Genomic DNA, 12761 nt, shown 5'->3' with positions numbered 1-12761 from the left:
GAAAAGTCTAGTGATTTTTTTTTCCACTGTATAAATTCGCGAAAGCTTCAATATCCATATGTTCAGAGCTTTCGATTGGTTTACATCGTTTATCATCAGCTCCGATAGGTGAAACCGATTGAAGAACCTTCACTTTCTCATCATTCAGCTTCTCATAAGCGTTCACAACATCATCCACAAACGATGTAGGGTTTATCCTAACAATCTTACATAACCCACCAAAATATGTACACATTTCAACTCTTCGATCTGCATGTTTCAATTCAAATTGGAAATTCTGTTCTGAACTTGGATCAAGAAGAGGAACCAACCCTTTGATAAAATCAATTTGAGGTTCAAATCGACATTGATAAACAGGTCTTTTAACATAAATTATATCAGGTCTCATCCAAGCCACACCTTTAGTAATCAAAGATCTTGTTTTGTTTCCTAATCTAGACATTAAATTCCATTTATCCAATCTATCTTCCCCTGTTTTAACAACAACTTCTGAAACTAATGTCCATTGTTGCCATAGAAGTTCTGTAACTTTCCACTTTGGATGTCTAATAAAAACCCAGAAATGTCTAAGCCCTAATTTCTTGTCCAATGCAGTCAATCTCACACTGAAATCACTAGCCATATCAAATTTCTCAATTACTTTCCATTCTTCATGATTTTTCACTTCTCCTATCATTGTTACACATTCATCTGAAAATCTTCCACGGACTGGTTCACCCACGATGATTCCTCGCCAAGCGAACAGACCATAGTCACCGTATTTGTACCAATCATATGGGCATCGTAAATTAGGATCATCTTTTTCCACTTCTTGTTCTTCTTCTTCTTTAACTACAACTTCTTTGTACTCAACTTCGTCAACTTGTTCAAACTCTTCTTTTTCTTCTTTTATTACTTCTTCATGGTTAATGAAAATAAGAGGTTGTGAATAATAATAGTACGGTGGTTGTGGTGTATAATAAGAAGATGAAGGTGATGGTGAATATGGTGGTGAGTACGGTGGTGGTGTATAAGAGTACGGATGTGATGTGAGACATAATTGATGCGGTAAAATTTTATGATTCGAAACAAGGATGTCGTCTCCCGGAATGTCATATGAATCAAATAATTTGACTAGGCATGGATTCTTCCGATCACGACTAGGGTCTAGGTCCAATGAAGGAAAACTACTTCCTTCTTGTTTCTTCGTCGTCGATCGATATTTTCTGTTTGTGTCAATAACTTCTCCTTCAATATCATCAATTACGGTGACCGGAGTAACATTGGAAAACTGTCTACTTGATTCAATCTTTGTTTCCATATATGAAAAATATTCATCGAGAGGAAGAAAATCATACCTGAGGATGCTTTTCATAACCCAATTATCTATGAATTGTTTACCTTGGTCAATGAGTCTCCATTGCATTGCATTGAAATCTTCGTAGATGCTTTCGGACATATGTTGTTCAACCAAAAAAAACCTTATCTTTGTCATGAACTTCTTGAATTTTGAACCAATCTTCCATGCGTTGAATCCAGAAATTTATATGGAATTGACTTTCGAAGAGTGGAATTTTAGAAGCTTGATGAATTTTTCTTTCATCCTTCCTATCCATATAAAATTGAATTGTATCTCTAATTGGATCCCAACATAAACGTGGAAAATTTTCCCAACATTCAAGAGGAGATGTATCCATCGATATTTTTATTGTATTATTTTTTTTTTGTGAGAAGAAAAAATTTTCCAGAATTTTGATGGCTCTGAATACCACTTGATGTAGTCGCAGCGGAATTAAAATAAGAACAATAAAATAAACGAAGAACTGTAAAAAAAAACGATAAATAAACTAAAACTTGATTAATTTCAATGGTTTTTCTCTTCAATATATGAAGAATAAACAAGACTAGACTCCCTTTTATAGATTACTAGACTTTCCCAGATAGACACAAACTGGTCTTTCCTAAATAATAGAAACATTAAATTAATGTAACTTCCTAAACTAAGATTCATTATGAATCTTCCATAAAATAAAAACTTCCTAAACCTAGCTAATCTGACCGACTAGGCCGTGGACGTGGGCCCACGCGATATGCGCCTGCATCAAAAGCGCCACTTAATTAAAACTAATTAGCATACCTAAGATAATTTTGAGCATTAAAATAGGTCAACTGACAATCACCTATTCTTCTCAAACAAAAAAAAAATCACCTCTTCGAATCAACTTTGACCAATGCAATGCGACGTCGTTGACTTATCATCGGAATCAGCATTGACCACTACATTTAACACGTGGCGGCGGCACAACTTCTTATTGAACACAACTTCTAATGTTGCCTTGTCCTTTTGATTTTCTCTCTCTATAAAAATTTCTGATCAGGAAAAATCCTCTCTCTAGATCCAGACTCCCACTCAATTTATGAACTCTAATTAGGGTTTTGGTTGGGGTGTTTGGTATTAAACTTCATCATTCATTGATCTCCACGTTAAAAGATTGATGGCTGGATTAAACCCTCAAGCTCTACCAACACATCGAATTAGGAATCAATTCTTTGGTCGTGGAAGGTATAACGAAATGAATGATGATGAAAATGGTGCTGAATCCATTGATAAACCTCATATTCGGTTTGAAGACGATTCGACTTGGGAAGAAGATTCGGATCAACTCACACTTTCTTTTAAGGGCCAAGTTTACGTTTTTGATTCTGTCTCTCCTGAAAAGGTTCCTCTTTTTATCACTTACTTTTTAGGGTTTTCGAATTTTGATTAGTAAAAAAGTTAAACTTGCTTATTTGTTTCGTAGATATTCCTCTTGGGATTACTTCATTAGTGAAAATTTAGCCATAATTAGGGTTTTTGTAACTGTTTCTTCCGTTTTAATGTTCTTAGAATTCATTCTGAGAGACAAAGGGTACTGGTTAAATTAGGGTTTCATCATCTCTATTGATCCTTTTAGGTGCAAGGGATATTGCTACTATTGGGTGGTCACATAACCCCCTCAACTATGGCTGGAGTACCAAATGTAGCTCCTCAGAGTCAAAGGGTACTGGTTTCCGTATAATGCACAAGTTTTATCTCTTGATCTTTGTTTATTTTGTTACTGGTTGTATGATTTTGCCTTCACTCTTTTATCTGCATGTCTTCTAGGCTGTTGTCGAGTTACCTCGTCGATCAAGTATTCCACATAGAGCTGTTTCTTCGAATAAATTTCGTGAAAAACGGAAAGAACGGTCTTCTGATAAGAATATTAGTTCTGTCCGCAAAGAAGCTGCACGAAAGTGAGGCACATTGACTTACTCTCTGATTTATTGGTTGTTGATTTCATTGCTTTTTCGGTTGATCTATGAATCAGAAGATAGAGAGCATTCTTACCTTCCTATCATGAAGAACTCTTCTACAAGACTACAACTCTCTTTCTAATTTGCAAAACTAACTTCATCGTTTAGTTGTTTACTGTTGGTTATTGGTTTTTAAGAAATATCAAGCATCCTTAGTTTTAGAGTTTTGAGTAGACAATACAATGAGTTAAGTATCACATGTAAAAAGTGGTTTGCTACTAACAAAGACAAAATTCGGCGGCAGATGCTATGGCCTTTGAAATTATGCACCCTTTCATGGCCGGTATTTGTGTACTTTCTTCAATTCTGCGTTTAAGTCGAGTAGTTAAAGATTTGTGAAGTAGAGAGTGCTTGATATTGTCTGTATGTTTCATGTTTTTGTGTTCCTTGTGCAACTACTGGAGCATCGATTCTAGATTCTTATTTGTAATCGAACAACTATGTTTTTACGGACTTAATTTTTTTTTTGACAGAACCTGTTCAATTTACCAAGAGCTTAGAAGCATATTCACAACTGCGCATATTTTATTAATCGTTTGAAGAACCTTTTTCGTCAATGTGTTTCCATTTTCTCATCTTATTCGTTCATGCGTGGATGTTTCAGGATGCAGCGTCATAAAGGTCAGTTTGCATCTTCTAAGTTTTCACCTCAAGCGGAACCAGTCTTCTGGAGTCCTAAAAAAGAAAGTCCAGTACAATCAGAAACTCTGTAAGTCAGATTTTAAACTATCGATAACCTCCTGATTGTCTGATTATCGATAATCTAGTTTGGTTAGTTAATCTCCTTCTCAACTCATATTATGCTTAGGTCTCTACTGTGCTTTGCTTCTGAACTATAAATCTTTACTTTATCTCAGTAAATGCACCCATTGCAAAATCAGTTCAAAGTCCACTCCTGTGATGCGGCGTGGGCCTCATGGCCCGAAGACTCTATGCAATGCCTGTGGTCTTAAGTGGGCAAGCAAGGTCAGATATTCATATCATCCAATTATCGTTTATCTTGCCTCTGTTTAGTTGGAACTTATTGCTCGTTTATTTTGCATTATGTCTACCACATTCAGTTTTATACATTTCTGTCCGAAGCAGTCGTGTGTGGGTTAGGCACAAGATCAGCTTGGGCTACCCCAGGCCCCGACCTGATTTACTAGTTATTCGATTGCCGATCCTAACTACTTAAACTGTGTTGACGTTCAATGAGAGCATCTGCAAAAAATTCAATGTTTTACTCACCATGATGTGCAGGGAACTCTGAAAAACATTCCGAGGACTGTAACTGAAGCAAACAAAGCAGAAGAGAGAACATCTGAGTGGGTATGTTTCTAAACAATGTGTATGACTTCCTTTCACCTTCATAAGGTACCGATAAGTGGGAAGATCTCTTGGTGCTTGGTAGTGATCAAGCTCTTAAATTTCCCTTTTTGTCTGACTCTCTTTTTTTCTACACAAAGGATGATGATTCCGGGGATGGTGGTGATAATGGAAACATCAATGAAGCAGTTTACTTACCACCTTTGAATGTCGACAACAGTGTGGCTGTAACTAAGAACAGGAATAACCAGTCACAAAACAGATCAGGCTGCTGATGAAGAAGATGGGTCTCTAACTCTCTAATCATTGAAGAAAATGGATGGGGATTGAAGAATCTTAGTTTGGTTTTTAATTTTGTTTTCCTTAGTAGTGTATATTTCGATATGTACAGTGATCTAATCAATTACGCAGGTGAAATCTTTTACATCGTTTTACTACTTCATTTTGTTCCAAGTAAAATATACTAGTCAAGTTAGAGATTTGTGGTGGTAGGGCAATGCTCCTCTTTTTCTCTACTTGGAAAATCCCAATTGGAAAGCATTTTTCTTCTCACTTCCAATCTAATCTCTCAACTATGGGTGGGCAAAAAGCCCAAAGTTCGTCATGGTCGTGTGATGTGAATGTGAAAAAGCCCTAACCCCCCGTGAATGGTCGCCTCCCGTGAATGGTCGTAGTTCTACTGTTAGTAGTGCGTCTGACCGAAGTGTTTCAACATCGAAAAACGAGTATGTGATCAGAAAGATGTCACGTCAATCAAGTTTAAAAAAAATCAGGCCCGGAAGGGGTTGAGACTTGAGACGGGTTTATTCGCAGTCCAGAGCTTGCCAAACCGGTTTGAAATAGTCTCTGTCCGGGCCGGAATAAGCCAGCCCCAGAATCTATCTCGGTAATTGGTCAACCACGCTGACCGATAGCACCCGTGTGTGGTCAGACTCACTAAATCATTGTCTTCCTGAAATCCAAAATGACGAAGACCAACTTCCCTCTGAATTTCTCACTCTCTCACCCTCTCTATTAGTCTCTAGGGTTTTTATTTTTTATTTGTATTTTCCTTCTCCACCGAATTAATGATTTTAGGGTTAGTTCTTTAATCCTGTTCGTTTTCATTTTGACTCTACCTTTTTAACCCTCAAATCAAATGGCTGATGATAATCCAAGAACATCGCCCTTAGATCATACTCAGGCTACAATTAATCAGATCGATGGGGAAGATCGTGTTGGAAGAAGAGAAGAAGGAGGTACAGCAATAAGAGAGGAAACTGGGAGAAATGTTGTTGGAGTTAACTCAGTAAATTGTCGAGATTTGAATTCGAAGGCGAGTGAACTCACTCTCTCGTTTGAAGGAAAAGTTTATGTCTTTCAAGACATTACATTTGAAAAGGTATGTCTTTTATGCTTTCTTCTGAATTCCTCATTTCTAAAGTTCCTAATTAATTGTAGTGGGCTACTGATTTTAAAACTTATTTTAACAATTGGAAGAACTAAAACCCTAGCAATTGAACAAATTGATGTATTTAATGAATTCCTTTGTTAATAATGAGTAATCGAAAAGCTCGAAATTTCCTTCATTTAGCTGAAAACCCTTCAAAGATTTGAATTTTGTGTATATCTTTAGCTTAGGAAGAATGGGAAAACCTAAAAGTTCACGAAATGTATGAGAGTGTATGATCCATGAAGAACAGAAGTAGTATATGTTGTTGGCTGACTCAAATTTCAAAATACAAGATTTCTTCCTCATTTACCTGCAAAAGTAGTTGGCAGGTATATCAAATGTGTCTAAAGTCTATAATCAGTCGTCGATTCAGGATTTACGTTGAGGCGAGTCTAAATTGATATGAACTATGACCAAAATTTATTGAAAATCTATCTGTTAATCTGGAAGTTCATGTGCAAGAAAACTACATTTTTAAGTCAACACAGAACTAGCTAGTTTTAACTTGTATATAACACAATTGAAATATAATCAAATTAGAAGTCAGTTAATCTTATGATAAACTGTAGTATGAAACATTGGCGACAACAGTCAACAAATGATATGTTAGTATGGTCGTTTGCACTTCACAAGAAGTATTCGAAGAAATACTACTAGAGTAAATATTAAACTCAATTTTAATTTTATTAGCTGACAGCTGCTCCCAGAAGACTACAATACCCAAAAATCGACTTCTAGATGGTCTTTCCTGTTTGTCTTTTTGATTTGTGTTGAACTTGTGTGATTTATAAATTAGATTGTTAATCAGATTAAGTTGGTGTCTTTGAGGTACTTCATTTTTTGAAGCAATACATGATTTTTGTCTAGATGTGCATAAACAGGTTCAGGATGTGCTATCGCTTCTAGGAGGGAATGAAATACCTAATGGTATGCCTACCATTGACGTACTCTTTCGATAAAACCAGTAGGGTACTTTGTGAATGAAGCTACGTGTTTATTTGCAATTATGATTTATTTTTGTCAGCTATATTCACGATTTAATTTATCTTTTTTTAGGGAATGGTCAATGCCCACGGTGCATGAATGTTTCTCGTAGAATTGCTTCCCTAGTTAGGTTTCGTGAAAAACGGAAAGGCCGATTCTTTGACAAGAGATTTCAGAATTATGCCCATAAGAAGGTGGCTCAAACGTAAGACGGACTGTTCATGCTTTTATTATATAACCGATATTCTTATTGTTGATTTTCTCGAGGTGAAAAACTATGTCTATTTTCCTATAAAGTCAGTTGCTTCATTTTCTTTTATCTTCTTAAGTACAATGACTCCCGTAATATTTTTTTCTTCTAATAAGCGATCTGACTTTCACTGTTTGACCACTTATACCTCTTTATCTGCTAGTTTCTTGTGATAATCAGGTTAATCTTGTATTCTAAGTTCTGTTAGTTGTTGCATGGGACAGTTTTGTACTCGAATGTGTTGAGATCTCTATATTTGCTCAACTGAATCGTGTTTTATTCTAAATGATGTTGCCTTTTCCTGTCTTGACAGGATGGACAACAATATCTTGAAAAGTCCGCTCGAAGTTAATGAATTCTTTCCAGCAGGAGGTGATTTTCTGATGGAAACAAATTCTGAACATATAAAGGACAATGAGATCGAAGTACCAAAACTTGGCATGGTCTTCCAGTCAGATGACGAGGCATACGAATTTTACAATCGGTATGCAAGGTCTGTGGGGTTTAGTATACGGAAAAGTTCTTCTACTCATCGCTCAGATAAGACAGTTTCTAGAAGAATTATTTGTTGTTCTAAAGAAGGTGTCTATCGTGAACATTCAAGAGGGGCTCCAACGAAACCACGGTTACAGACACGAACTGACTGTAAAGCACGACTTGTGATCAGAATACAAAATGATGGGAATTACTCAGTAGCAGAATTTATTGAAGATCACAACCATGAGTTAGTTCCCCCATCTGAAGTGCATGTTTTAAGATCACATAGAAAGGTACGAGATTCTCAGTTTGGAGTATTAAATAATACACAGATTACAGGAACTGGATCTGCTGGTTTTTATCCATGTATGAATGGAGAACCTGGAAGGTCCCACATTAATTTAACACAAGTGGATTCTCCTCACATGGAAAAGAGATCAAAAAGCATTCTTATGCAGGGTGATGGACAAATTCTTTTAGATTACTTCAATTGCATGCAAAAGGAGAATCCATATTTCTTTTATTCAATACAAATGGATGGCAATAACCAAATTTGTGGTTGTTTCTGGTCTGATGCTAAATCGAGAATAGATTATAGCTTCTACGGTGATGTATTGTGCTTTGACACAACATATAGGATAAAAGATTATGATAGACCATGTGCACTATTTATTGGCGTAAATAATCACGGGCAGTCGATTCCCTTTGGATGTGCCTTATTATGGGAAGAGACAACCCAGTCTTTTATATGGTTGTTCCGAGCATTTTTGGATGCAATGAATGGAAAACAACCTAAAACAATATTTACAGATCAAGCCACTCAAATTTCAGATGCAGTTGAGAAGGTATTGCCAAATTCTCATCATCGCTTATGTTTATACCATGTTTATGATAGTGCTTTGAAGCATCTCTCCAATGTGTTTGAACAACACAAATCTTTCGCACAAGATTTCAAGAATTGCTTATATGGTAATGAGACTGAAGATGAATTTGAATTCAGTTGGGCTGCTCTAGTAAAGAAATACAATTTAGAAGAGAACGTTTGGTTGAAAGGCTTGTATCAAAAACGTGAGAGATGGGCATTGGTTTATGGAAATGAATACTTCTCTGCAGGAATCACAACAACTAAACGAAGTGAAGGCATGAACTTTGTCAAGAAGTATTTTAAAAGAACCCTGACATTGAGGGAATTTGTATCTCAATATGAGAAAGCAGTAGCTAGTCGGCGTGAGAAAGAAAGGAAGCAGGACTCTCTTTCTAGGCAAACAAAACCAGATTTACGTACGGTTTGGCCTGCTATGATACAAGCAGCAGAGAAATATACAACAAAAATATTTGTAATGTTTCAAGAAGAGTATGTTCGTACTTTGGATTTGTTTGTGGAGTCCCTTGGTGAAGATGAGACAATATTCACTTACAGAGTTTCGTCTTTTGAAAACATTAAGCCTCACACCGTGACATTTAACTCTTCAGATGATTCAGTTAAGTGTAGCTGCAAAAAGTTTGAGATTATGGGTATATTATGTGCACATGCATTAAAAATACTACATACCCGGCGATTGGCCGAACTTCCAACGCGGTACTATTTGAATAGATGGACCAGAGATGCAAGAACTGGTGTTGCAGTTGATGACTATGGGAAAACGTCGCCGGTTAATTATCGTTCATCCTTGACCTGGAGATATGCTGACTTGGCCTACATATCTCTCACTATAGCTGTAAAGGGTTCTAGCACTGATACTTCGACTGATTTTGTTAGATGCTTACTAGCTCAGGCATTAGGAGAGTTGGATAAGTTTCTAAAATTTGACTCAGATCAAGCCAGATCCCTCAAAGATGTTAGAAATTATGACGAAGTGGAAAGAGAGCGTTCTTTTGACGACATGAATACAGACACCGTGCAGCAAGATATGCCACGGAAGAAAGCAAAGGATAAATTGAGCGGAAGTAGAATTAAGAGCATGTCAGGGAAGGGTAAAAGGAGGGAGAAACCCCAACCAAGGCCGACAGGTCAGTGAATGCTCTAAGTTCTACAAATTTCAGGTGTTCTGCTGTTATGTTAGTTTCTGAACCATCGGTCTTGTTTAGGTACTGATGGACTAATCGTGCACGTAACGAATGGAGCTACTGAGACCACATCTGGACCACCCGTGGCATCTGTAACTCCAACAGTTCCTTATTATTCACCTAGACCTTGGAGCATTCCTCATTACACTCAGGTTTGATGACATGACCGATAACTTAATAGTTAATATCTCATTATTAAGTTAATTGTTACAGATCAAAATTGGGTTTGTTCATGAATGACATTGGATAATCGTCCAGGGGTCTATTGAGCAAGTGGATCAGGCAACTCTTTCACAAGCTGAAACTGAGAGCTCACAATGTCGACTAATGTCAGGAAGTTGGAGTGGACCTCCTTGCGAAAGTGAGTTCTTTCCGTCGAATGTCATCGGGTACCCAGAGACTTCTAATCCTCATAATTTCCCTTTTCCCTCTGCTGGAGTGACAAATATGCCACAAATGCCGTGTATATACCCACATGTTTACTCTGAGGTTTGGATTTCTAACATGACCCAAATTTTGCACATTTTTGATTGCTTAACCGAAAAAGAAAAATTGTTTCTTAGTTCTCATATTAACTTAGGTTACTCAACCATCTGAAAAATTATATTAGGGTTCAGGGAGGCCTGTTGATCGAGCAACACTACAGCACGACACCAGTGCCACACAGTCCACCCAGGTAATTGTTTTTTTGTCATTCGAATATCTACTCATCGATCCCACATATGAACTTCATATGATTCATTGCTCCTTCCAGGGATTTATTGGCTTCTTGAGTCAACGGTCTACACCACATAGACTTCCGGAACAACAAAGCCCACGTAGACAAGATTTTCTTGAGCCACCGGCACCTTAAGTTGAAAAGGTTAACAACATTGAGGTATGTGGCCCTATTTTCTAGGCAAAACTATCTAATGCTCGCATTACCGTCGGCGGACAAGTCGGTGTTGAACCCATACCTCTCAAGTAGCAATTGACTCGCTCTCTCTTCCCATTTTCATATGATCTTGTTGTGGTGTTTAGGTATCCATCCAAGATCAACATACAGTGTCAACATGAAGCAGTGTAAAGGAAACACAATATGATGGCAAAGAGTGAGTGAGGATACAAGTTGTTCTGAGAACATCATTTCTTCACAAGTCGCAACCAAAGAAGAAAAAAAAGGCATATTGTCACGTGAAGATTATCCCTCAATCGGTTGTGGATAGAGTAGGTGATGATGTACTGTTGTTCTAAATTCAATTCATTTAGGTAAGATAGAGCTACTGCAAAAAATGTTCTCCATCATTTTCTTGCCAAAGTCATTTGAACTGGTGACAGAAATGGAGGGATGGAAGTTTAGAATAAAATCAATTCTGGTTTTCAGTGTAATTGCACAACGAAGGTGAGCCTTTGTATTTACTCAAATATAAAGATGGTGAATCTTGTGAGATCTCTGACTCGTATACTTTATCCTTTATTTCAAGTAAATTAGACTAGACAACTTCAAATTAGAGAAAAATGATAGGAGAAATCTATCTTGTAACTTTCGATTTAGGACAGGATTAGAATTTTTAGCGTAAGCGCCTCACCCAGATAAATCTGCTCTTGTCAACATTTGGAATAGGTGGAACTCGACCGAGTTACTGTTAGGACGTGATTGGGACATAGTGACCCATCTCAAGTCGCCATCCACGTTCAAGACAAGCATTGTAATTTGTAGGACCTGTCAGCACCATGTTGGAATTTGTAGGACATGTCAACATCGTGTGGGACATGTCAGAATCGTGTTTTCAATGATGACATTGTGGTGACCCGACTAGAACGACTCTCAACATAATGGCCCATTCAATCCCATGAAATCTCAACCTCAGGATGTAGGAGAAAGTCTAAAGATCAATTAAACTTCAAAATTGTCGATTAAATTGGGACATGAAATGAGACATACTGCTTGAGTATGTAAAATTTCCCAGCTAGGTTAGGTTAAACAATGGTAATATATGATTCGTCAACAAACCTTGGTTGGAGTGGTAAGAGGTATAATCTTCCACCTAGAGATCAAGGGTTTGAGGCACACACTGAACAATTCAAAAAAGAAAAAAAAATATATGATTCGAAAATTTAACCCCGTCACATGCTAATGTGGCCAATTTGGATTTCCAAGTCATTTTCTCTATTTAGCATGCTTACTAAATGTGGGCCAACTACACATCAGTTGTCCCAAAATTTTGGGCCCCTTGTGTTTTTGTAGTTTGTTTCTTGAATGGATGAAAGGCCCAAAACCGGGCCCAAAATAAGAGCCCGGTCCAAATTCGGCCAAAAATGTAAACCCAGTCCAAAGTGTCAGCCACCCACGAGAAATTACCGTGACCCCCTCGATTTTCCATCAAATTTAAGGAAGCTGCCATCCAGAAATTTACGGAATTGCCACTCTGAAAAATCACGGGATTCTCCACTCCGCATTTTACTTTCTCTCTCTAATGTTTTACTTTCTCTCTCTAATTCTCTTTCCAGATTTATTTCTCTTTATTTATTTAAGGGTTATTTCCCATATGGCCCCCTACTTTGTGACCAGCTTCCCGCCTGACCCCCCACTTTACGAAAAATACCCATATGGCCCCCTTCCGTTATAACACCGTCACTCTCTCTCCTCCATCTCTTTTTCTCTCTCTGCCATGTCACGCCACATCATCTGTTACGCCACCTCATCACCTTCTTCGGCAAAGGTCGCCGGCCGGCGACCTTCAAACTAAAAAAAAAAAGTTTTTTTTTTCTCTCTCCTCTCTCTCTCACTAAATTTTTCTTTTTTTTCTTTCCCCTCTCTCTCTCTAGATCTAGAGAGAGAGGATTAATCCGTCTTGAACGGATCTGTTCAAGGTCTGAACGACCTTGAACGGACCTGTTCAAGGTCCGAACAGACCTTGAACGGAACTGTTCAAGGTCTGTTCCGAC

The 12761-nt window shown here is 37.6% G+C and overlaps 1 protein-coding gene across 1 annotated transcript; it reads left to right on the top strand.

The window, feature by feature from the left end:
• Window positions 1–2293: 2293 nt before the first annotated feature.
• Window positions 2294–11262, top strand: LOC147545080 (uncharacterized). The gene is made up of 16 exons (XM_086635789.1): window positions 2294–2699; window positions 2934–3020; window positions 3125–3255; window positions 3920–4024; window positions 4173–4281; window positions 4558–4626; window positions 4764–4895; window positions 5807–6004; window positions 6937–6982; window positions 7112–7244; window positions 7603–9776; window positions 9855–9985; window positions 10092–10322; window positions 10444–10509; window positions 10588–10710; window positions 10854–11262. The coding sequence occupies exons 1-15, from the start codon at window positions 2475–2477 to the stop codon at window positions 10684–10686; spliced, it is 3936 nt and encodes a 1311-aa protein (XP_086491915.1). The 5' UTR covers window positions 2294–2474; the 3' UTR covers window positions 10687–10710; window positions 10854–11262.
• Window positions 11263–12761: the final 1499 nt, after the last annotated feature.

The sequence above is a fragment of the Eschscholzia californica genome, unplaced genomic scaffold, assembly GCF_041429995.1.
Source record: "Eschscholzia californica isolate CP2 unplaced genomic scaffold, dmEscCali1.0.p SCAF_4, whole genome shotgun sequence".
NCBI lineage: Eukaryota > Viridiplantae > Streptophyta > Magnoliopsida > Ranunculales > Papaveraceae > Eschscholzia > Eschscholzia californica.
The sequence above is the reverse complement of the archived record's forward strand: the minus strand, read 5'-3'. Positions and strand labels throughout refer to the sequence as shown.

Excerpts from the sequence above, each read along its gene's own strand:
- LOC147545080 (XM_086635789.1), top strand. The coding sequence starts at position 2,475 with ATGGCTGGATTAAACCCTCAAGCTCTACCAACACATCGAATTAGGAAT. Across the intron at positions 9,986-10,091 it reads GCATTCCTCATTACACTCAG|GGGTCTATTGAGCAAGTGGA; the intron begins GTTTGATGACAT and ends ATAATCGTCCAG. Across the intron at positions 10,323-10,443 it reads ACCCACATGTTTACTCTGAG|GGTTCAGGGAGGCCTGTTGA; the intron begins GTTTGGATTTCT and ends AAATTATATTAG.